The following is a 26,645-nucleotide window of genomic DNA, read 5'->3' on the forward strand; positions in this document are numbered from 1 at the left end:
AAGAAATGGGCCCCCACCAGCCCTGACAAATCTTCAGTCAGCCCTGCTCCCTTTCCCCTCCCAATTCCCTGAACCCAGCTAGGAAGCCAAATAGCTATTGCATCTTCCCTTTGGCCACTAGTTGTACCTTTCACCCCAATTCAGAGGCTGTTTGCTTTCATAAGGCTATGCTAATCTCTGGAGAGGTGGGCTATCTAAAAGCTGAGACCAGAAGTTAAGACTTTGGTTTTATTAAAGTGAGTCTGTTGATATCACATGGATAGGTTTTTGTGTTCTGCATGTTTGAAACTGATGCAGCTCCTTAACAATCTGTTCAATGGTGTTGTGCCGCTGCACAGCATTCTTTTTGTTTGGGTTATTTGGTGTGCCACCAATAAGCCAAAACAATTGCTTTAGCGAACAGACAGAGGTGGAAATAGACTTTTTTTCTGAGGCATCCTTCCTACTGCATTGAAAGAGGGTTCAGCGACGGGAGGATTAGGAGGGTGTACGGAAGGTATTTTAGTCACCTCATGAACATTTGCATCTTCCCCTCAGAGGATTTATCATCAGCAAAGTTCAAAATCTTCACCCCTTTTAAACCTAAAAAATGCACATCAATATTTCCAGTACAGTGCAACATTGACAAGTGATTTCACAGGGCTCCCGCTCCGACCCTCAAGTAGTCTTGTGGGGAAGTGTCTCACTTTGGAACCTAGCGACCACGGTTCAAATCCCTGCTCAACACAGTTTAAAGCACAAACACACCACAGCATTCTAAAATAAACATATAGTGGACTTAGATTTCCCAGATTGAGAAGCTGTATCTGCGATCTGGTGAGTAATTATTTGCCAGATCCTGGATCCGGGAAGATCCGTCGCAATGACAGGATTGAGTACAGATAGGAAGAAATGGTATATGAGAAGGGACACAAAGCTTGTAGATGTTGGTTAGTTATTTGCCCACACATTGACTTCTCATGGCCATGCTAATTCCTATGGCAAATCTCATCCAGTTCCTGCCCTCCCCACCCAAAACACTTCCTCATTGGAACTCTGAACTAGCTTTAAACAAGCCTTGCCATCAAACGTTGCCCTCAATGTGCCTGCAAGTGTTTTCTCAAAGGAATCTTCTGAGAGTTAATGACTTAATTGCAGTTGTAAACACAGAACTGGTGTAATATAAATGTCTTGATCAGGTCTGCCTTCGGCCACTCGATTTAAAAGCACCCTGCGTGTCTTTAGCTGAAGTCCTGTTAAAAAAAAGCATTGGCAAAGCCAACAGTTTTGGCTTGTGTATACGTATTAGGCATTTGCCAGGCACTGCTATTAGCTGCTGTGGTACTCAAACCATTTTGCACCTGGCACCATCAACGGCCAGCTAATACCAGTACAGAAGTGCCTTTCCCATGCCTACACAAAAGCCCAAACTGTTGGCATTGCCAATGCTCTTTTTGCTTTACCCTTGATGCACAGGACTATGCATCAAGGGTAAAGCTAACATACTAATTGGCTAAATTGGCCCACATTGAATGTAGGCCAATCTAGTCAGTAATAACACTAATGGTGCACAGTCAGCCTGGATATACTTTCTATGGCATGGCATTTTTACTGGCTGGGAGTCCGTACATGGTAATAATGGCAGATATTGATGCAGCCTGCATGGACATACATGAGAACAACAAGCATGAATATATTTTTATACTAGAATATGTTGTGTGGAGAGGTGGCATGAAATGTATTGGAAAATGTTTTTTTGCACGGTTTGTGATTTGCAACTATTGGCATTGTCCATAAGCTTGCATACAAAACCAATTGCAAACTGTATGGATTTCTACCCAATTTTGCAAAGAACGTGCTGTAAAATGCATAATTTTAACCCAATGTTTCAAACATTTTCTTGGGAGTGAGAAACCCCCTCAAGCAACCCTTGTTTGGTCTCCCTTACTGTGCTCTGTTGATCCTGCATAATTGGCACAAACATTTAAACCTCAAGTTCAGAAATGTACCAGCCTCCACTGTATATAATTTGTCACTGTGTATGATGTGTGTTTTAATGCGCACATAGGGGCAGGGTGCTCCTTAATGATATGATATGGCATTTATAACGCACCTGTACACAAGTGTTTCTAGGCGCGACAAGGCAAGGAGAGAGAAACAAAAAAGGAGAACAAAACACTGATCTTACTAGGCCTTGTGTAATTCAGATCGTGCAAGAGCAGGGAAGGGGGAGGGGGAAGTGCAGAGGGTGGGGTAGGAAGGAGAAGTGCAGGAACAAAGGAGAAACAAGACTGCAGCCTACAGGTGGTAAGTGCGGGTACTCATAAGTGCAGCCAATAGGTGGAGAATAAGTGCAAGAGAGGGGACTGCAGGGTTTCAGATACAGACCACAAATGCAGGGGAGCCAGGAGGCAGTGCGGGATTGTAACTGGGCAAGCAGGGACCTGGGCACGAATTCAGAGGGTAATCAGTGCATGGATCAGGCAGGTGATCAGCAAAGGAGAGGCATAGAGAAGGCAGAAGCAAAGAGAAAGGTCTTGAGTTGCCTCCGGAACCGGAGATGGTTCTGCTCGAGTTTCAGAGAGGCAGGGAGGCTGTTCCAGAGGGAGACCCCAGCCGAAGAAGGAGATATACCCCCAAATCGTTTCCTGGAAAGGTGACTGACCCTCAGAGAGCTGGAGGTGGCGGAGTAGAGAGCTCATGCCATCCTATATATATTTATGCATATGATACAAAAGTTAGCCTGGCATAAACCTTTCTTCATTAGAGAAATCTAACTTTGCTTGATTTGCAGTTGTAGTAATAGACCATATTTGGGATCCTGCACACAAACTCAAGGAGAGATTTCTCGAGTCTCCTGTGTGCGGAGGTGCCGCCGCTGGCTGAGTGCAAAAAATTGTAAGGGGGCCTCACCAAATGTTTTGCCCCGAGCCTCACCACATCTTGTGACAGCCCTGGTGAGGTCCTCGGGCCCAAGCGGGAAAGGAGTGAAGAGCCACCAGTCAAGAACTGTGGACTAACCTGCCAGGGCAGTCGACCTGAGGAGACATCCCAGCCAGAATGTGAAACCCAGGAAGCAGCAAGGAAGGAAGGCCCTCGGAGAGGGGAGACAGCGCCTGCAGGCGAAGGAAGGCGCAGACGCAATAAAGAGGGCTGGGGACCACATTACAGGCTCCAATGGGAGAAGGTTAACATGGAAACTCACTGAAGAAGCACGTGCTGCCTGGACTGGGGGAGAAAGGCAAGAGGGAACCTCTGAAGGCTAGCATACACCTGTGTATGAGCGCGATAGAAATAAAATATCAATTCAATCCTTGAACCACCCGTTTGGTGGAGGAAGAGACCCCAAGCACAGAGGTAAGGCCATACACATGGAGCAACCATCAGTGGTGGAGCCAGAAGTGTTGCTAGGAGGGCTGAGGGGGCTATAGCCCTGGGTCTTTTGGTTGTAGCCCCGGATAGAAGCTCAGGGGCTACAACCAAAAGACTGTAGCTAGCCCTGAATCCCACCAGTCCTGATATTAGCTTAGCCCCTGATCTTTTCCAGACCTAACAACACCCCTTGGTGGAGCTGACTTGGGGACAATGCAGGCGAAGACTGGAGGGGCAGCAGGAAGCTGAGAAGAGGAACAGCATCCCCCCCACCCCTCGAGGTGGAGTAGTTAGCTCACAGTTAGGTCCGGAGGATGTAGATTAGACCGAAGAAGAGAGGTTAGACATCTGGGGCTCTGGGGCAGGAGGAGCACCAGCGGGGGCACACACAGACCAAGCTCCACTTCGGAAACAGACTGCGGTACCGAGGAGATGGCATTCACCAAGGAGGATCTTCTAGCGGTCCTGGCCAAGTTCAAGGGGGAGTTAACTGAGACGGTCAAAGCAGAGGGGGCCAACACCAGAGAGAAACCCTCACAGACCATCACAGCGAACCGTAGAGATATAGATGCATGGAACCAAAGAGTGGTGGAGGCGGAGGGGCTCATCACAGGGATGGCTGAACAAGTACCTGAACTGGCTAAGCAGGCCAAAGATGTGGACAACCAAATAAAGGCTTTGGCAGAGAAGTGTGAGGATCTGGAAAACAGATCACGGAGAGACAATATCCAGATCAAGGGCCTGAAGGAGGGGGCAGACGGGTTGGACCTGGAGGGCTGCATCCGGGAGATGTTTGTGGACCTTGCGGAGGGGGAGCGTGACCGGAGCATGGAAATTGAAAGAACACTTAGGGTAGACCGTCGGAGAGCGTAGCCAGGGGCAAGGCCGAGGGATGTGCTGGTGATGATGCACCTCCTCAAGGATAAAGCTCGGCTCATGAGCGCGGCCAGAAGGAGAGGAAAAATTCAACTCAAATGGAGCAAAATCCAAGTATATGATGATCTGTCCCAGTTAACACTAGCAAGGAGAAGGATGTTCAAGCCACTCACAGAGAAACCCAATAAGAGGAAGATGAAATACTGAAGGCTCTTCCCGACAAAGCTGCAGTTCAGCATGGGGAATGAGGAAAGGACGGTTTCTCAAGTGGAGCAGGGGCTGAGGGCACTGGGCATAAACTCACGAGAAGCGCTGGAGAACAGAGAGGAGAGACGCCAAGAGTGAGCGTTGGTAGCGGGACAATGCAGCTACCAATGATGGAGCACCAAAAAATGGATGAACACGTGAAATGGACAATAGGACCCAGGGGAGGCAACGTACACAATTTAAAGGAAATTAGAAGAAAAGGGCAGAAGGTGGGGAATACATTTGGACAAGCACGGGGGAGTAAGCACTGCACGCTGTTCGTATTCTGGGCTCACGTCAAGAAAATAGATGACGGATGCAGGGACTAATGTGTCGGGATATATCACTAGCCTAGGGGGCAATCAGGTACAACATGGCAAAAAGCCAGGGGCAAGGAGTCCTTTGCGTTCGGGGATGAAGGGGCATATGCAGCTGAATGTATGGTTTAGACTCATGGAACGTGAGGGGGCTGAATAGCCAGAGCAAGAGGGTGGTGGTTCTGCCGGAGATTAAGAAAAGAGGAGGAGGGATAGTCTGCCTACAGGAGACGCACTTGTTGAGGGGAGATGTGGGTCGGTTTCACAGTAGAGAATATCCACTTCATTATCATGCAGAGGCAGGGAGCAAAAGGGCATTGGTTGCAATCCTCTTTCACAAGTACATAAAGCTTGAGGGGGCCAAGGTGAAACGAGACCCTGAGGGGAGATGTGTTGGTGAAGGGCACAGTGGGAGGTCAAATGTACACAGGGGATACGATATACACTTCCAACCAAGGACAGGAAGGGTTTCTGGAAGGATGCATGCCTGAATTGGGGTGAATCAGGGAGGGTGAGGTGTTGGTGGGAGGGGACTACAACCCAACCTGGCTATGGACCCGAATATAGATCTATCAGGGTGCGGGGGTGGGAGCATGTCTAAACAGTTACGAGAAAGAAGTGAAGAAATGGGGCTTAAAGATACATCGTGGGTACACCACCCACACGACAGGGATTACTCATTTTACTGGCACGTCCACAAGACATACTCCCGGATAGGCTACATTATGGCAACACAGAGGGTAATTCAGGCAGCTGGGAGGGTTCATACTGGGAGCATGGGGATTTTGGATCATGCAGCGGTCACATTGGAGCGGGAAGGAAGGGGATAACGGGGGGGGGCACAAGGGGTGGCAGCTGGAAGAAAACCTTGTCAGGGATCCAGGGATAAGGTGACAGGTGGAGGCCTGGATTGGTAGATTTATGGAGGAGAGTGGATAGAAAGGGGGGAACACAGGGAGAGAGGTGGGATGTATTTAAAAGGGAGGTCAAGGATTGCTTAATAGAAGGATCTAAGAGGCTAATGGAAGAGAGGCGGGATGCAGAGCAGGACCTGGAGAAGGAGATACAGGAGCTGGAAGCAGCCCATAAGGAGAAAGGCACAAACAAAATTGCTAGACAAATGGCCCAGATGAGGGGGCAACTCAAGCAAATGATCAGTAGATCAACAGAAAGCACCCTCTTGAGGAGCAGCAGACATTCTGTGAGCATGGGAACAGGGTGGGGACCATACTAGCAAGGCAACTAAGGGCCAGGGAACAGAAAGCACTCATAGCCAATCTGGAGGATAAAGGGGGCAGGTTGGTGGGGACAGAGAGAGATAAATGCAGGATCATCCAGGAGTGCTTTACTGACCTCTACAGGGAAGAACCATGTAACAGAGAGGGTCAAAAGGCATACATGGCAGGGTGGTCGGGACCGCGGTTGTCCTCGGAAAGAAGAGAACAGTTAGAATAACTCATAACATGGGAGGAGGTACAGCCGGCAATAGCGAGGTTAAAACCACACACGAGCCCATGGTAGGACGGGCTGACAGCAGTGTTCTAAACAACATTCAAACATCTTCTGACTAAGGGACTGGTCGAGGTATTTAATGACTTTCGAGAAAGGGGCTGCATATCACTATCCATGGAGATGGTACACATTACGCTCATTCTCAAGCCGGGGAAGAACCCACAGTTGAGCTCCTCATATAGACTGATTGCACTTATTAATGGAGGTGCCAAACTTTATACATTTCATTATTCACCGCCGCAGACCCGGAGCTGCAGCATCGTTGCTATGGTAATGGTAATGGTGGTACTTGTGCTCCCCTAGCCCACTCCAACATGCCGGATCCGCCCGGCAACGGATGCATGTCGCGCCATGACGTCACGCACCTGGAAGACCAGGTGAATTCAGGAGTACTTCAGTAGCAACGGACCGGCTGCCCCTCGTGTTGCAATAGTTTCCTCATTGCTGTACGCTCGTTACCATTGTCCGTCCTTCCTTCCCTCCCTTCCTTCCTTCCTTCCTTCCTTCCTTCCTTCCTTCCTTCCTTCCTTCCTTCCTTCCTTCCTTCCTTCCTTCCTTCCTTCCTTCCTTCCTTCCTTCCTTCCTTCCTTCCTTCCTTCCTTCCTTCCTTCCTTCCTTCCTTCCTTCCTTCCTTCCTTCCTTCCTTCCTTCCTTCCTTCCTTCCCTTCCCTTCCCTTCCCTTCCCTTCCCTTCCCTTCCCTTCCCTTCCCTTCCCTTCCCGAGTCCCTTCTCACTGGTTCCTTGCTGGCAGTTTGGTTACTCCTTTCTTTGTCTGGGACCCTGTTCTTTTCCTGCCTTCTCATCTGCTGTTTCCAGAGTCTGTTCCTCAAGTATCTTGTCTTAGTGCTTGCGTGCCAACTCTCCTTCCTGCCTTGGATTCCTCCTGCTGTCCTGATTGCATCTTCAAGGACTGTTCGCTGTTCCTTGGGGGGTTGTCTTCCCTTTACTGGGTTTACCCGCCTCTGGCCACACGTCCTCTGGGCAGAGCCAGGTATCCAGTTATACTATCTGGGCCATAGTGGCTGCTCAGGGGGTTGGAGGCTCAGTTATCCAAAGAAAGCACTTTAAGCCAACAAAGTAAGGCATGATCTTTATAATATGAGGGTGCTCGGATCTAGGTTGGAAATGGTGCTTCCGAGCTTAATAGTGCAGGAACAGTCAGGATTCATCCAGGAGCGGAATGCTTTCAACATTGTAAGGCGGGTTTTGCATATACTAGATAAGGCAGCTAGGGGGAGTGCCTCCACCTCCACCATCTACTAATGCTTGATGCTGAGAAGGCGTTTCATCGAGTGAACTGGGGATTTATGCACCAAATGCTGAGCAAGGTGGGGGTGGGACCACACTTTCTGAGAATGGTCCAGGCTAACGATCAGAACCCCCATGCCAGGGTCAAAGTGAATGGGGGGCTGACAAATATGTTCCCAATAAGTCAGGGAAACCAGCAGGGGTGTCTGCTCTTTCCCCTTCTCTTTGCGCTAGTGATGGAACCCTTTGCACATCGGAAAAGAGAGAACAGGGAGATACAAGGGGTCAAATGGGCATCCCACCATAAAATCGGCCTATTTGCTGATGATGTGGTCTGCATGGTCACCAAGCCAGAAGCCTTGCTGCCCGCGCTAATGAGGGAGATACAAGCCTTCTTTGCGGTCTCTGGATTCAAGGTAAACTATTCCAAGTCAGAAATACTAAAACTCTCTGTGGGAAAAGATGAGCGGGAACACTAAGAGAATAATACCACATTCAGATGGGCGACAGGCCTGGTAAGATACTTGGGGTGAACCTGACGGCAATCACAAACCAGATAGTTGAGGCAAACTATCCTCAGCTGATATGACAAATCAAAGCAGATCTTACGTGATAGAGAGTGTTATATGTGTCTTGGCTAGGCAGAATTCCTATTGTGAAAATGAACATCCTCCCTTGACTGCTATGTCTATTTCAAGCGATCCCCTTGCCAATCCCAGGGAAAATGATGAAGGACGTTCAGGAGGACATAATGAGCTTCATATGGAATGGGAAGAAACCCTGCATAGGGAGGACCATTTTATTTAGAGGGAAAAGACAGGGGGAGTGGGATGTCCCAGTGTGGTGAGGTACTTCCAGGCAGCGCAACTGCAAGCCTTGGCAGAATGGGGGAGGATGGGCTACCAGAAACATTGGGTAGTCATGGAGCAAGCAGTGGTGGGAGAAAATATATGGAAAATACCTTGGAAGAGGAAAGAGGATAGACCGGGAGGGCTTATGGAGAATCCAATAACAAGAAACACTCTGGGTATCTGGGACAGGCTGACCAGGAGACTCAGATTAGCACTGCAGCCACTGTCGCAGACTCCAGTTTTTCCAGAACCCTGCGTTCCCACTGGGAATGGATTACAGCAGGTTTAAATGGTGGCTAGCAGGAGGGATAAGGGAGATTGGAGACCTCTGAGGTTGACAGTTGACAGTTGCTGTAAGGAGTATGACCTGGGAAAGGCCTGGGAAAGGAGGATGTCTATGCATACCAGCAGTTAAAACACTGGGTGGGAGCCCCAGCAGTAAAGGAAGTAGCCACAAGAGAAATGACAGAATGGGAAAAGCTGCTGGTCAGTTAGGGAGTATAACAGGGGGATGATTTTGGCCATCTACAGGATCCTGTCAGAGAAGGAGGGGCAGGAGAAGTGGGCAGTGAAGAACACATGGGAGGCAGCGCTGGAAAGGACATTTACAGATAAGGAAATGGGGCAAGCTGTGAAGGGATGGCATAGCCCATATACCTCAATGCAGCGCAGAGAATTGCAATTTAAGTTGCTGCAGGGATGGCACTACACTCCAGAGAAACTTCATAAGATGTACATTTCGCACTTAGCGCTGTGCTGGAGGGAATGTGGGGGGGAGGGCACGACGGAGCATATCTGGTGGAAGTGCCCGCAGCTCAAACACATTTGGCAGAAGGTGAAGTCAAGGTGGGTGGGATACAAGGAGTCGATATAGAAATGAACGGGGCCATGGCGCACTTGAACGTACCGCCGAGTGGGGATCCACGGCTGGGAGGACAAGTGAGAACTCAATCTATGAGCCAACATATTAAGTGCTAGATGGTGTATAGTGAAACAGAGGAAGCAGATGGACCCGCTATCCATCATACAATGATACTGCACAATTTGGGATGTGGTTGATGTGGAAAAGGAAAGCCGATAATTGTTTTTTTTCACTTTGAAAAGTGAATGCGTGATACTAAGTAGCAATAAGAATGCTTAGAGCTGTTTAAAGGCTCGCGCCCGAACAAGGAAAGCCTAGACAGTGAATAGCAGCAGATCTGAGCCTGGGGGGATCTGAATCACAATACAAGTAGCTCGAGCCCGAACAAGGGAAGCCAGGAGAAAAGAGAGTACTGGATGAGTGACTGAACTTTTAAAGCAAGTGAATTAAGTTGCAGAGTGGTACGGCACTGCGTGGTTACCAGATCGAAATGTCTCTGCCTGAATGTATCCTGCTAACAGAACTTATGAAATGTGAATATGATTTATGAGGAAGAGGATCGAAGTGGTCCTGCAAGGGTTTAAGTAAAATCCTTTGCACAATGGAAAGCTTTCGGTTAGTAGTGAACTGTGAAATAAAAAGGAGTCTTAGCCCGGTCGAGGGGACTCAAAGTGGAAGTAAAAGACTTTTGTAGCTTGAAAAGTAAACTCCTCAGGAAAGGAACCTTGAATGTCTTGCAAGGGAGAAGCCTTCCTTGATTGAGAAAGGGACTTTTGGTTGCGGAGAGCTGATATATGAACTGGAACCGTGCCCGCTGAACTGAAGTGTCTTCCAAGCCCAAGTGGGCCGCCTTGTCCTGTGGTGAAAACGTGGGGCAGGAGAACCAACTATTCAGTTATCCTGACATATTGTTTCATGCCACACACTTTTTGTTTTCTACATCATTTCCGACACTGTTGTATTTAAAAGTAAGGATTGGCAATAGGTTTATTAGTATAGGCCCTTTTATTTTGACAGACTCGACTAGGACTGTGTTATTATTATTTGATGGTCGTAGCTTGCTCCCTTCTTAGATTTAGGATTCAATAGGTGTTTTTCACACGCAATTGAAGTTCAATAAACACCTTTGAACTGTGGTCACTTTTGTCTATCTTACTGTTTGATACCATGAGTTCCTTACAGTTCCTAGTGGAGGAAGGGAAAAATTAGAACTTAGTTCCCAATAACCTTCATAGAAAACAACAATAAAAGTTAAAAATGATTTCCATTCTTTTAAACACCTCCTGGGCAAGTGTGTTAGGCAGAATCCTCTGCAGTACCCTTAGGGAACACTACAGACAATTAAGTCCACAAGTGGCAGTACAATTTCACATTTGGTACAAGCCTGTACTACACAGTTATAGTGGTAGCAGTAGCGGAGGAGACAGACTTACCTCAAGAGCAAATGAGAAGTAATAGGGATTACACAAAGGACTACAATCACTATGACTCAAACAAACACTGACTCAAGGTTTCAGGTTAAAAAATATAAATACATTTATTTTTAAACCATCTGTTCACAAAACACTTCACTTCTATTAAACAAAACCATACTCTAAATATACTACACACAACCATTCTTTTGGTTCAGGTTAATTCAAGGTAGGTACATTAGGTTTTGACAGGCCGGTGTTGTGAAACAAAAGACGTTACCGGGGGTTAAGAAGCGCTCACTTTTTGACAGTAATGACAGTTTGGTCTTATGAAAGAAAAGGGTACCCGTAGGAAGAAATGTAACCGTAGTCAAACAAACTAAGCACATTGAATTAAAATCAGGGAATAGCAGATAAAAATCATAGGCAATACTTTTGCCAAGGCACTAGAATCAGAGGACTTGTTCTAAGATACAGGTAAAGTCAACAGGCATGTGCCAGTGTCAAATGGAGCCGGGCTCTGTTCTGGAGGACCACACGATTAGAACAGTTCGCGATTAACGTTGCCAGGAGTACTTAGATATTGTCAAAGGGAGGCAAAAGTTATAAGAGGGAAGGAAGAAAGGACAAGCCTTCGGAAAGGAAAAGGGTTCACCTCGATTCCTCAAGGTCGGACGGAGAGAACGACCAAATGGACACAGTACCTTATTCAAATGAAGAAAGCTGGTGCTACGGCAGTTGTTCCTGGTAGTTCCTGCAGACTCACGGTTCCTGGAGCTTCAGTCGTGGGGACAAGAAGGAGGACGTCTGGAGCGATCTGCACTACCCAGGGATGAGGCCAGCAGCAGCAAAGCAATGGTGAATAATAGGTGCGCTACTTTAAAACAGGAGAGGGCTGTTCTAATGGCTATCTGGACCACTACAGCTTCATGCAGCGATTTTGACCCAGAAGAGGATTCTCTGTCTGTAGAAGGTGAGCTGGTTGATCCCACCAGGCTCAAGGGAAGAAGACTCCAGACTGGATCTTCTCTGTCGTTGAAGGGTAGATAGCTCAGGACTGCAGCAGGGCTTCACCGGCATCCAGTAGTTGCAGCAGCCGTCTTCTTCTCTGCTTCTCTTCGGTTCTTGTAGTTCCAGTGGTGACTCTGACTTCCAGCCCAAGAGTCCTGCCTTTTATGCGAAAATCCCCCATTCACACAACCTGGCGGTCAATCACACAGCAGGGGGGTTGTCCAGCCCGGACAACCACCCCAGCCAATGGACACAAAGTGCGACTTGGGTCACCAAGGAGACCCTGTGCAGGGGGTTACTTAACCCCTCCCTCACATTCAGCCCACCTAGACACCCAGACGCCAAAGGAGGGCTTCTTCGTAGAAGCCCGCCAAAGGTCAGCGGACAAAGAAGGCAAACCTGGTTTGCTGCACAAAGTAAAACACAAGAAGGATATTAACACAAAGAAATGGCAACTAAACCCGACCGGAGCCAAAATAAAAAGTATTTGGTCAAGCGGGTTTATGTTCAAGGCTAATATAATAGCCTAAAACAGTACCACGTTTATATAGTATAATCGCGGTAGAAAAGTTAGGGTAGATACCACTGCCACCAGCCAAGTCTTAGTGTTAAGGGAGCGAAACAAGGCTCCAGGCGGTACAAACAAAAAGGGATCAGAGTTAACCCTTTCAAATACTCCATGTAAGATGGGGTGTACTGGGTCTGTAGTTTAAATGACTGCATAAAGTTAATGGTAACTTTACCTGTTTCTGGGGGGCAGTAGTGAGCCCCAGAAAAATGGAGTCAGTGGGAAGTCTTAGCGACAACCCTGTGCTACAGCACTGAAGGTGCTGTGTAAAACACACAAGAAGTTGGGTTCATGGAGTGGTGTGGCTCCAGAGCCGAAGATCACACAAAAAGTAGAAATACACATGGCAAAACACATTTAAGAGTGGGAAAAAGGTTCACACTCTTACCAGGTGGAAAAAATAAACCCCAGAAATGCAGCAAAGATGCTGAGGGACTCACTAGGTAAGGGAAATTAGCCATACATGAGAATTCTCCCTAACAAAGTGGACAAGCTAAAGCCCTATCGGATCCCCGAGATTGGGAGACGAATTATAATCGAGGAGGTAGAAAAGATGGTAAAACAATGGTTGATAGAACCTTTAGAAAGTCCCTGGTCTTCCCTTTTCATTCTAGTGGCATAACAAGACAACTCGGGCGATGAAACATAGATTTTCAAAAACAAAATTCTATCTCAATTTTTGATAATTATCTTATGCTAAGAATTGATAGAACGCCTGGGGAATGCCCAGTTTCACACCACCTTGACTTGACAAAATGTTACTGGCAAATCCCCTTGAATCCAGCAGACAGGGAAAAGGCCACCTTTAGCAACTCCCATGGTTTGTACAAATGTACTACTCTCACTTTTTGGCTGCATGGAGCCCCTGCCATATTTCATACACTAATGGACAGAGTATTAAGACCTTACTCTTCATTTGAAGGGGCCTAATTAGATGATACAGTAATCCATAGTTCAAGCTGGCAGGTACATCTGTGCCACTTATATGAAATTACTAGAGCTTTGAAAAAAACAGTAGTAACAGCTAACACAAAATAAAATGATCTGGGCCAAAGTGCTGTAAAATACCTAGGCTACTTTCTGGGCAATGGGTTAGTGCAACCTGTGAGAAACCTGAGGGTATCCTCACTCCTACTCCCCCTGGATCCTCTTCACAGGTGGCCAGGGAAAGACCATCTCTTTTGGATCCTGACCCTGGGGTTGGAGAAGGGAGGAAGGAAAACCTGACTGGAGGGTCATTGGGGATTGGGAGAAGGGTATCCACAGGCAAGACATGGCATCCCACTTTCCCTTATGAGAACCTACCTAACTCTCCCCTGGCCTTCATGGGCTGTTGTAAAACTACTACCCTCATTTTCCATCATTCACCCTACGACAGTACTGGGACGAGGTGACTAGGAGCAGTAAATACCAGTCATTTCACCACTCCAGTACTGAGACGAGGAAGATGTACTTTAAAGGTCAGGCATGTCACAAATTCTACTCTAATTATAGTCAGGCATTTCCAAATTGGAACCCACACCTGCAACATGTCAAGTGGTTGCAGGTGTATACGAAGGGAGGAAAAGGGGCAACCTTCAGACCAGCATGGGATCCTGAGTGCGTGATGCCGGCAAACAATCCCAAGTAACTGTGGAAACAAGGAGAAGGCGTTAGCAATAATGAAGTGTGCCGCTCATCAGAAGGTGACAGATGATGTAGGGAAAGGAAAGGCTTTTGTTGACAGCAAAGCTAAACAGACTGCCACCGATTTGCATTCAAAGATGTACATGTTAGATCCAACAAAAAGGGTCACTGACACTTGTATGACAGATGAAGGAATTGGTTGTATAAAAGAAATTCAGGTTGACGCTACGCCAGATGAAATTAAACAGTGGACTGAGGGTTCAGCGGGTTTGGATGATGAGGGTTGTTGGGTGGATAATGAAAAGCGAAGATGGATGCTACCCAATGCCTATGTTACTGCTATGGTGCTATCACGGAAATCTTTCCTGAGCCCGTGGGCCCAAGGGATACTGCTGCTTTGTCTATGAAGGTCCTTCCTGAGCCTGTGGGGCCTGGGAAGATTGTTGCTTCTTCTATTTCTTCTTCAAATTCTTCTTCACCGTTGAGCGATCTTGCTTCTGCTTCCTCATTGTCTTCAAACAACAACACTTTGTTCACGGATCACACCGTACCTGGAGTTTTAAAGTACGATCTGTGACCACGGAATCGAACTTAAAGCGCAGTATAGGCTGTGCTCAGAAGAAACCACCGTTGAGCCAGTCCCTCATCATTTCTCTGCTGAATACAAATAAGAGGCAGGGGCCGGCAAAGTTACCTTCAATCAACGTAGGCCACGTGGTCAGGAGCCACCGCCAGATGAACTAAAAAAGCATAACAGTGAGGCTTCTTAACAGACACTGAGAAACAATGCCATTGTAAAAGCCTCTCGTACTAAAAAGGATGTTGGTCACTTGTTTGATGATGAATCTGCACGTCAAAGGTCATGGTCTTTGAGACCCAAATGGTTACTGGTTACAATAGCAGCAATTTATATAATTATATTGACATTTGGGTTTTGGTATATAGGAAATATGCATCAGCTTGATGTCTTGTTACAGAATGCAAGTACCTCCACTGTAACTCCACCTTATGTGCATATGTACATTCTTCCTCCTCGAGACCTCCAACTCAGAGGGGGTTATCGTAATAACACTCTTTTACTGATTATGAAAGCAACCCATGCCATTCTAAACAAAACAAATTGCTGGGTGTGTTCGCATTTGCCACAACATGGGGAAAAGGGACTGTGCTGATATATTCATCCTCTCCCTTTAACTACTGCTTGCTACGCTTCACTTAGGGTACTATTCTTTGGCCGTTAGAATTACAGTGTCACCAGGAATTTTGACGGGACTAATCTTAATGAATTTGAAAAGTGAGTTTTAACAACTTTAGGATGTTCTTTGTTTGAAAATAGGAGCAAGCTAAATGTTGCTTCTATTAGGTCTTCTGACAGACTCTCTAGACCTTTTCAATCGTTGATTACCTTTAAGATGGCTCCCGTAGGCAATAGGGATGCCATGCCTCCTTCCTATACTATCAATCATAGTCCCAATTTCTTTCCATTCTACATATAAAGAGAAGGTTCTCAACCAATGGGTACATTCAAGGATTGTACTAACATTGCAATTCTAACCAGTGAGGATAGACCTTTGTATGTACGAGATCCTGTTTACTTTGTTTGCGGCAATGAGGCCTATCCATGGTTACCCAGAGATTGGAGGTTACTTGTTACTAGAGTATATTGCTGCCAGGAGTATATGTTGCCACCAACACCGAAGTCGCTAAAACTCTGAGAATGGTGATACTCCTTCACAAGTCTTGGCTGATGTTGCCAAATCCTTCGTGCCATTCTGGGGATAGATAATGAATTCCAAAGATATCAAAAAATTAACAAGGGTATTGGAGAAAACCATCAATAGGATCACTGATATTTTGTATAACATGACGTTAGAACAGAAGGCAATTAGATTAGTAGCCCTCCAAAATAGGATGGTGTTAGACATCATTTTAGCTGAGCGTGGTGGAGTATGCAAAATGGTGGGATCTGCATGCTGTGTTTTTGTACCCGAGTCCTCTCCCACCATATTTAAGGCAATTCACAATCTACATACCTTTAGTACTGAAGTACATGTCGCAGAGGGAAACTGGAATATTAGCACATGGTTCTGGGACTTGTTGCGATCTTGGGGTTGGAAAATCTTTGCAGTCTTAATGGCAATCCTTGGCATTTTTCTGTTCTGCTGTTGTTGTATACAATGTCTACCTGTCATTTGTTCTATGATAGGAGGATGTTGTGCACAACTCATAGGTACACTAGGACCTAAGATACATATGCCTGAAAGAGCTACCAATGTCTTAGTAATGCAAGATATTACCATCAAGGAGTTAATGGCAATTGATATCTCTGAAACCAGTGACTCAGGTTGCTCTGACAATGATACATGGTCTTTGTATAGTCAAAATGTCTGAGTAAATGCTCTTCGCTTAGGCCAAAAGGAGGGTTTGTAAAACCATATTTCACATAATACCGCCTAATAATGAACATTGGCCTAAGCACATTCACATCACACTGAAAACCGCGTTCGAATGAACCTGAATGAAGCTGACTTCGCCGCCATTTTAGAATCATCCGCCATTTTGATTAAACTCCTGTTTTCTGTCTCATGTTAAACTGTGTTTATGGCTTGAGCTGAGCAACATGAACTTTGGACTATGTCAACATGTTGAGGCTGCCGAAAGCAGAATGTTTGTCCTGCACTAAGAAACCTTGGAGCTGAACTGCAAGTTAGAAGTTGTCTGCACCAATAGCTTCATCCTTGTTCAAACAGTGGAATAGTATACTGAAAAGCTGAAACCGTGTGCCTTTGCAGAAACCCATTGTGTTTATTACTTGAATCTGGACTTACTTTAAGCTGGAGAACCAACGTTACCATTGTATTTTGTGCCCAGTAAAACATCTCAAGTGTTTGAAGACAACATTGCTGTATTTGTCATGTGAACTGGTTATGAACTCTAGTAAAATGTTAATTTGGAGAAGGGCTGGACGATGTAACCGGGATTGTGTACAAGAGATGCATGATTTGTAATGTCCGGCACTCTCTCCCCTCACGGTGTCTGCTGGTACACACTGCAAGGTGTTGGGAGCCAGATAGCTATCTGTACAGAAATAAATAATACATGTATCTCTGAACTCGTGATTGGCGTATTTCATTTTGGTGGTACTAAGCCTCGATATTTCTTTGGTCTTTCAGTATTCCCTGAAGCAGAACAATGCACAGTTTCTTTTCACATTGAAAGCAATGTGGTCTACCAGAGGAGTCCCCAGAAAGGCAAATTACCTCCTCCAGAACTTCCTGGCAAAGTTCCTATTCGTAGGAAGCCAAAGTCTGTCTGCTCAATGTATCTGCAATGACATTCTCTGTCCTGGCAAGGTTGTCTACTGACAGAGACACTTTATTCAGAGGCCAGAACTACAGTCGCATTGCTTTCCTGCACAGAGTTAACAACCCCACACCACCTCACATGTTGGGGCGCTGCATGGCTACTGTGTCGTCGGTCAGGACCAAAAACACTTGCCTCCCGCAGAGGGGGAACATGGCAATCCTGGCTAGCCTGAGAGCCCACACCTCCAACGAAATTATGTGTGCTGGAGCTTTAGTAGGGGACCATAGGCACACAGCCTTTCAAGGAAGCTTCCATGACCATCATCAGTTGGGTCCAGGGTTGCTGAATCAACAGCACCTTTCAGAATGTTGTCTGCCAGGTCCCAAAACAGAAGAAGTAGCCACTGGACAGACCTAATGCGCAGTGGGCTCCTTTGTACCACAAGGATGTACGAGACAGGAATAGAATCAGAAAAACAGGTCCGCACAACCTCTCAGATTGAAATATGCAGACCCTGTAAAGGACAGCTGCAACCCAATCCTGAGGGGTGAAATCCAAGTGCGAAGATCACTCTGATGAACTGGAATGGCAAAACATAGGACTTGAAGTTTAGGGAGAAGCCCAAACTGTGTAGCAAGCTGCATGTGCAGTACAAAATGACCGGACAGTAGGTCCGTAGTGGGGCTGTTAATTACCCAATCGTCCAGGTAGGGAAAGCCATGAATATACTGCCTCTTTATACGAGATGCCAGCAGTTTGGTGTAGACCCTGGGAACCTAGGAAAGATCCAACAGCAGAACTCAGAACTGGTAGTTGGAATTTCCAACCATAAATCCCTCAGGCCGTTCTTGTGACTGTATTGAATCGCCACATGGAAATAGGAATTCTGAAGGTCCAGGGACACTAACCGGTCCTGCAGCTTGAGTCTGAATGATCTGGGCCAAAGTGACCATCTTAAACTTGTCTATGTGCAGGTTCAAGTACAAGAGACGTATGCCCCAGCCTTTCTTCAGGAACAAAAAGTAAAGGGAGCCCCAGGGCTTCCCTTGCTCTGAATAAGTTACCAATTCTATGACCCCCATTCTGTAGAAGGTAACAGACTTCAACAGGGGAGCGTTCTGAGCCGGGCGAAGATCTGGAAAAAAGGGGAGGCGGTAACTCTGAGTCACGGCCTGAAAGGCCCAAGGGTAGGTAGTGGTGCAATGGTACTCCTTGACTAACAGGGACAGGCTCCCTCCCGCCAGAGTCAAATAGATGAGGTCCTGTTCACAGTGGCTTAGCACAGGGTTTAAGGCAGGGGCAACAGAGGCAACAAAGCCCTCTCTTTGGGCCTAGGTGCCTCTACCTTTGCGGGCAAGCCAGTGCTATGACTACTTGCCAGAGGGCATCTGGCACCTGCCATGGTGGGCAAAGGAGATGAAGAGCTGAAAAGAATGACCCCTCAGAGCGGAGGTAGACAGCTGTTGCACAGTGAGGACTAGAGACTTGGCAGCTTGGAATTTCTATAAGGATTCCTCAGACGCAAACACATTATTCCCCTCGAAGGGCATACAAAAAAAGTTCAACTGGTGCAAACCACAAGGTCCTCATCCATAAGAATCTCATCAGGACTGACCCGGTGCAAATAGCACATGCCACACAATCAGCTGCATCCTGGCCTGACTAACATCCGTGACACAGCCTTTCCCTGCCTTCGCCAAAGTTAAAACCCTCCTTCATCTCGTCCTCTGGCAGGTTCTCAACGGTACGAGAGATCACACACCAGAGACCAAATGTGTACTTGTCTAGAGCGCAATTAAAATTGACAGCCCTAAAAACCAGATTGCCGATGTAAACACCTTGCAGCCCCTGGTATCCAACTTCTTGCTTGCCATGTCTGGGGGAAAAGTCTTGACATGCAACCCACTGTAGCCGGCTGCACCACTAAACTGTGAGGTGATGGGTGTACGGAAAGGAAGCCCAGATCCAATGGGGCTCAATGATGCTTCTTGGCAAAGTCCTGATTCACCGTAGGTATCAAAGCCAGCATCTCCCAAGCAGTCAGCAAAGAGGCCACCACTGCCAGGTTGAATGGTAACAGGGTCTCCAGTAGAGAACCCTTGTCCAAGAAGTCTTCAAGATCGTAACTTACGCTATGGTATTTTGGAAAGAACCATGAGGCCTGCCAGGAGCTGCTGTATGAAAAATGTCCATCTCTTGGGATGTTTCTAAGCCACTAGCATTCTGCAGATTTATGGCCGAACCCTTTTCTGAAAAACTCCTCAGACAAGTCCTCCCCCACACCAGAATAATGCAGTAGTATACCAAAAGGCATGGGATCCCCTTCATCATTTAAGACATTTCCGATAACAACTTACCACTCGAAAGCAGGGAGTATTCTGCGAGGTGCCGGCAAGTGAAGGGGCCTACCACCGAGCCTCAATGCCTATGGGCAGGGCTGTACAGAGCTGAGGTGGAGGAGTGCTCGCAGCTGGAGCCGCAACAAAGCCAGAGTGACTGCAGTTGCAGCCAAAAGAAGAACCTCTGCCGGCTATGTCAAGGATGATGGGTCCTGTGGACACTGCTGGAGATGAATACACTGGGGCCTTGGTAAAGATTTCGAGCATCTGCTGCCTGAATGTCCCCCACTCCTCCGATATAGAGGATTGCATGGGAAATAGTACCTGCAACATAGGAGCAGAGTCCTCAGAGGTATCTCTCGAACAAGAGCGATGAGACTGTTTCTTGGAGGTAAAAGAAGAACACTGTCTAGATGAGTTGCTCTGGGAGTGGGGCCACTACTTTTTCTAGTTCTTGTCCCTTTGGTCTAGAGAACAATCTTCCACAGGCTCTTTCACCACAACCTTTCTCGACTCCACTCCCGGGGACTTGGATGGTGCCTGCTTACTATCTGTGTGGTAGTAGATTAGGAGCTTCATGGCACCTTCCGTGAGGGCATATATTGGCAGGAAACGCAAACCTCTGTGTGGTGGTCCTCTGGGAGACAGTAGAGGCATGGCAAGTGGGCCTCCAGCAAGTACATTTGCCTCCTGCAGTCCAAGCAGGCCTTGAAGTCCAAGCCCTTTGGAGGGCTAGGCATGGCACACGTAAAGAAGGGCTTCCAAAGCGTGCTGAGTGCGCAAAAAAAAGGAACTGAGATAATGCGGAATGGTGACTCCATATGTAGTGTCCCTGATGTCGCGTCTGACTTCTTTGTGCACAATGGTTCTGAACTGTTGCAGCAGTGCAAAGCTTTCAGAAGTATGCTGGCACTGGAGAGGGAACATCTAAGATAAGGCATCTTTTGGAGGAAAGAATGCATTAGAAATACCCTCTTTTTGTATGGCAGCTCATAACTGCAGAGCATTTCACATTCTTATACCTTCTGTGAGGAGTCAAGAATAACACAGAGGCATTATCTTGGTTGCTATAGAGATATTTTGTAAGCAAACAAATAAAGGGGGGCTGGATGAAGTCCTATCTTTCCCTGACTCGATGAGGGGTTTCCCAACCTCAACAAAACTAACTAAGGTTACTGTCAGAATATCCAAAGTAAAAGTAGTCATCTGGTGAAATGGTGAAAAGGTTACCATAAGCTTACGATCCTATCCATCAATAACACATAACACATTAAACATATTCCAGTAAACATTTTGACTTGTGTGACAGGATCTTCTCCTGTCTACCAGGGTATATGCGAGAGTCAATCCTAATTATGAGACAGGGTGTGAGAGTTGAGAGGGTGCAAATCCCTATCCCCTCCCTGTGCGTGCATGCTTGGAAAAGTACCATGCTCAATCACCCCATGCCTGCACAGCAGCATTCTGGCCAACGTATTCTTCTTTGTCTAGTAGGATATCCAATATCAGCAGCTTCAACCAAGGGACAGCCAGCAAGCAAAAATGAGACCGACGGAGAGAACAAGATATGAACCATACCGTGCAGCAGCCTGAATGAAGTAAGCAGTTACTCAACCTGCATCAGCTTACACATCACTGCATGTCAGAAATCAGAGAGCAGAATTCCGACACCAGTGCAAGTCAGGGTGTGGAGCACCCAGTGGAGTTTACACGTTGAAGGACATTACTCTTACCTGCGTTAGGGCCACGGAGCAGCACCCTCAACCAGTCTGGAGGTACTCCCATGAACTGGGATACTGTATATTATGGGCTGCCATTGACGGTGACTATCAGACCCATGTACAAAAAAGGGACTGTGCTCAAGAACCCTTTTAAACATTTCCTTGATTGAGATACCTCCTCGGGGGAGAGGGCAGTCAGCCGTTGGCCAGAGGAGTCAGCAGAGGGAGAGAACAAATGGAGGGAGAAGGGGGAAGAGAAAAGTGAGCACAGGAAGCAGGAAGGTGTGGTTTGTTCATGTGAAGAAATGGGAGTAGAAGGAAGACCAAGAGACCACACAAAAGAAGGAAAGCACAGAGGAATGTGGAGAATTGCTAAAAGAGAGTGCAAAGTAAGGTATTTGTTTGTGGGAAAGAGTGATCTCATGTTTCAGTGTGCATGTAAGGTAAGTGAGTTGCATACAGAGAGAGTAGGGAGTGAATCTAAAGGTTACTAGGAAAGTGAAAGGAGGGTGACTGTTAGGACTGGTTTTCTATACTCTGGCCTGGTGGACAGATGTATAGAAATCCAACCTATATTGTGACAGGAACAACTCTGGGAAGCTGTAGCCAAACCAGTTTAGGTAACAGTGACAGGCGGTCTAGGCTAAGTTCTTCAGAGGGGGTGAGCATGTAAAGGGTCCTCAATGAGGTCACACAATGGGAAACACAGATTACACTTAGAAAGGATGTATAAAAATATAGTTATTCATTTATGGCCAAAACACACTATAGAAAAATGACTACAAGCAGGTAGACTTATGACACAACACTATCAAACTAAATACATATATACATTCACTTTGGTTTAGGGCATAACAGACATCAGAAACTCCTGCAAATGAGGGGTTGGACAAGTATTATGCACTTATAGTCCAAAGAGATGATCCCTAACTAAAATTGTCCAGCCCTGGGTTGCCTGGGGCCTTGTGCCCGATAGTTCAGGTTACAGTTCCACAGAAGTTAGGATGCAGGATCAAATTCAGATAGGGTCTCTGGCGTCCAGTGAAGGGTTCTTAGGGTTAGAGTTCAAGTTAGACTATTGCCCAAAAGTAGCCCCAACAGTCACATCTCTTGCACAAGCAAGCGATGGCAAAGCCAAAAGTGTTAGCAATAAGCTTTATTATAAGCCTATTGACTTATAATGGGAGTATAGGGATTGGGTAGAAACTCAGTAACTTACCCTGTACTCTGATTCTTCCCCAGACTTGGCAGAACAAAGGAAGAGTGTGTAACGTTGCTTTTCCCATCAAAAGTTGCAGTCCTCGATTCACAGGCGTTGCAGGTTCGAGCGGATCTCCGGTTGGTGTCTTTTACTGTTGCAAGGACTCTCGATCAAAGAATGCAGAAAAAAACTTGGTGCAACACCCCTCTCAGGACTTGACTCGGGTCAGGTAAGCTTTTTCAGACAGTGGTCACCACAGCAGGGCAGCGCGAAAGGTCTAAGCAGCCACGGACGGACTTTCCCTCCTATCTCGGGTCCCCTCGACGCTAGGATGCCAGAATTCCGCAGGAGGTAGTCTCGTAGGGCCAGCTATGGATCCCCCAAGTTTCAGGCCGAAACTCGGTACAGTGACACTGGCAGCACAGTAGCCCAAAAAACAAAGCTGGTCAGCCATAGGACGGTTCCAGGGCACTTCCGAAGGCTCCTTTGGTAGGGCACCGAGCAGACATTGGGAGTGCATGGTCTCTCCACTACAAGGGGCGTAGCTCCTTCGCAGGACTACTAAAGATCATGAGCAAGACAGGGCTACTCCAGGACAGCTGCAGAAGTTGGTTGCCAGGCCTCCTTCAGTCAGGTCTCAGGTTTCTTCGCAGGTCTCACATCTGGACAGGATACTTGGCTCCTTTAGGTTTCTCCAGGATCTCTGAAGAATGGGTGCAGGGGTCCTCGTCTTATCCTAAAAGCCAGCTAAGAGCTGGTGCACTCACTAGCCAATAGCAGGACTAGCCCACACACGCACACCCCAGCAGTGATCCAATCATGACCATTGGCGGGAACATTCATGCATACCACTCAGACACACTGAACCCAGTTTGTGGATTGGAGTCAGACAGACCCATCCCACATCCTGCCAGCAAACACACACACAGCCCTCCAGTAGCCTTCCAAAAGCTCCTGCTTTCCAGGGCACTGGAAGTCCTTATAAGGATTTTCCTGGCCTCTCTGGTCAGGAAGGAGGCTATAGGACAAGATGGCAAAAGAACAGGCAAAAAATCTCGTGGCATGACCATGTTTTACCAGTAGCCACAGTTAATAGCCAAACGCGGTAAATGCTGTAAACGCGGTAAAGCTAAAATGAAAATCCCCAAAAAGTGGGGAAAAGTCACAGTGTAAGCTGCTGTGCACAATGATAAAAAGTTACCACAAGTGATTCAAAAGTAACCAAAAGTAGTAACCCAGTAACATGAGTAAGGGAAACAAGGTTTCCCAGTACTGACAGCCTGAAGGACAGTTTATAGTGATATTTTCGAATGCCTTTTTCTTGACACCAATTTGCCAAAAAGAAAACATTTTTTTTTATTTTACCCCCCAAACCCCTGTTTTTTTATTTACACTTTTTTTAAACTAACGAAACCAAAAAAAAAAAATTATAAAAAAAAACATTTACATTTTTTTTTCAGCATTTTGTTTTCGAGAAAATGGCATTTCGAAAATATGTTTTGGAAAAATTAACTGGATACCCCTGAAGGACCTATCAGTTACCCCACATATGAGCAAAGACCAGTGTAGCGAAGCTTAAGGCTTCAATGCAATACAAAAACGACAGTTTAGATTAAAAAATATAAGCAACAAGGTTTCAGGATTCCATGAAGATGGAAGGAAAGGTGCAGTAAAGAGAAATCTTTCCTAACAGTGACTGCAGGAGAGGTGTGGGTTGACTGTCTAGTAGTAGTGGTGGGTTGAGTAGAGGGGAGAGCAGTAGTGTAGAGAGGGGAGAGTAGTAGTATTGTGGAGAGGAGAAGGTAGTAGAAGTAGTGTGGAGAGGGGGAGAGAGAAGTAGTAATTAAGATCACAGTGTGGAGGTAGATAGTAGGAGAGAAAAACATCAGATGATAGAACAGGAAGTGAGAGAGGAGAGATGGTTTTTGGTATAGGAGAGTAGGAGGAGGTAATAAAGAGTGACAGAGAGACCAAGGGAGAGGAACATCAAACAAGACTAAGTGGGTGGTGGGGGGCACAAACCCTTACATAACATCACATTGGGGATCTTAGAACAGGGACCAAATAGAGAGTTCTTCCCACAGGAACACTTAGATAGATACAGTGTTTGCTTGTAGGCCATCACTCTTATAGTCAGGCAAGTTTCTCAATGGTAGGGGTTACCAATCTCTACTGACAATCCTAGGGTTAAGGGACACCACGGTTTGGGAGGGACTGTCCTTCAGTAGACTAAATAGAGAGGGGCGGTCCTTAGCGCACTCCTTTACTATCCTAAAACTAAAAACCATTAACCTTCTTGAAGAGTTGGTGTGTTCTTTAGGCCATCTGTGACACAAGGTGTTCATCACCCGTCAATAAATCTTTCAGACAATAGCACAACTTTAGAAGACCAATTCACAATAACAGGGATCGAATATGAAGGAGCCATTCAAGCTTTCATACACCTGGCATGCTTGCTCTTCTTTCAATAAGAGTCAATAAGGATTATCAACTGGAAGGGAGCAAATATGACCACAGAGAAAAATTAGCTTATAGCAATTTAAAATCAATTGCCCATGCAACTAATTTAATATATAATAATTGTAGTGGCACAGAACTCTGGGACAATAATAAAGCCATTCAAAATGTGTTCTCTGAGTTCATCAGAGACTGTAGATTCCCTGGGCCCTGTATTTCCATTTCTTATAAGGTAGCTGAAACATCCTTTGATTTATGTATTTTCAGAACAGATTGATCTTTCCACACGTTGCCTAAAAAAATCTTAACATTGCTAAACTTCATCGAGAGGGTATTCAAATAGCATGCTCAATATAAGAAGGATATGCTCCAGTCTATGTAAAACACAGGCCCAAATAATATTGGTCAACAATGACCAACCTGGCGGTGCTGACCTGAGAAATATTGCATGGTGACTTGAGCCCCCGCCAGTCCTCATTACTGTAGTCTTCTTGATGTTAATGACCAGGTCTTGACATTCACAAAAAGACAGAAAATCTTTTAAAAGACTTCACCGTGAACTCAGGTCTGGCCTTCAAGATGGCATATTCAGCTGAAAACAATATGGGGCATGTAGCTCTGCCTATCACTGGTAAATGTTTCCTTTCTTCTTTTAATTCCTCCAGCACTGCATCAATAAAAACGCTGACTATGGCATGGGCAAATATACAGTCGAAACAAAATCCTTTGGATAAAGGAAATCTCAGGGCTACTTCACCTGCCATACCAAATCCCACTGAAACATTGTTTCCGGAATAAAACTGTTGTATAGTTAATCACTCCCAACTTTTTTAAGAAGGGCCCCATTTTCTGTTTACAAGGTCAAAGGCCTCCCCAAGGCAATAGTTCTATGAATAAACCCTTGTAGCACGAATTTGCATCTTCTATTTCTCACCCTTGCTTCATCCTCCCTCCTCCCTCGGACTCTGAAGGAGTCCAGCATTTGGAGCATTATAAAACTCCTTCTTAATAAATATTACCCTGCCCTGTTTAATGTGGGGTGTGTTACCTGGGCAGCAGCCTCAGTGAGGCCACAGAGGGCCTTTGATGCAACTCCAACACATTCCCCAAAGGCAGGCAAGTCTCCAGTCTTAGCATTCTGAGAAATTCCAGCCATCGACTCGCCCAAATCCTAGAAAAGAAGAGAGTCATGTGAACACGTAGAGAGGCAAAATAAAATGGATGTCCTCACTTCCAAAGAACCCCTGCTATGGAGTCGTGTTAATAGGGAAAACAAAGAGAATCTGTAAAAAGACAGGCTCTATAAAACATTATCAATTTCATGTTCGTATTTAACACTGAATCTGCTAATAACCAACATTCCGTTTATTTATGCTTTTAGATGTTATTCAGTTAGAAATGTACAATACAGTCAAAACAGCTAAAAATACAAACATAACTTTCTTCAAGTCCTTAGTTGATGTTTAACAGCCCATCCACAGGTAGAATCCTTCTTCCATATTTCCACCTGCCTGACATTCTATGGTTGTGTGCACAATCTCACAATCATTTTGTTTCAGTCATGTCAAATTGGAAAGACAATGCTTGCAAATTTCCAATGATATCATGAAACATAATTTCAGGCATTATGCTTGCATTCCCCTTATGATTTTCTTCCCAAAGCGTAGCATTATCGATATATACTCCACAAGAGGAAATGTTATTGACATCTGCTGCTCGCAGAAATTTATAGGCAAGAACA

At 46.1% G+C, this 26,645-nt stretch overlaps 1 protein-coding gene across 11 annotated transcripts in view; it reads right to left on the minus strand.

Moving 5' to 3' along the window:
* The window catches only part of TLN2 (talin 2), a 7,472,684-nt gene that overhangs the window by 4,351,040 nt on the left and 3,094,999 nt on the right, over nt 1–26,645 (minus strand). For all 11 annotated transcript variants that reach the window (XM_069624483.1, XM_069624482.1, XM_069624486.1 and 8 more), the window contains one exon: nt 25,953–26,075. In XM_069624483.1, the coding sequence (XP_069480584.1) occupies nt 25,953–26,075 (123 nt within the window). The remainder of the gene's footprint in view (nt 1–25,952; nt 26,076–26,645) is intronic.

Source organism: Ambystoma mexicanum, chromosome 11 (genome assembly GCF_040938575.1).
Source record: "Ambystoma mexicanum isolate Mex_15411 chromosome 11, UKY_AmexF1_1, whole genome shotgun sequence".
In the NCBI taxonomy this organism is placed as follows: domain Eukaryota; kingdom Metazoa; phylum Chordata; class Amphibia; order Caudata; family Ambystomatidae; genus Ambystoma; species Ambystoma mexicanum.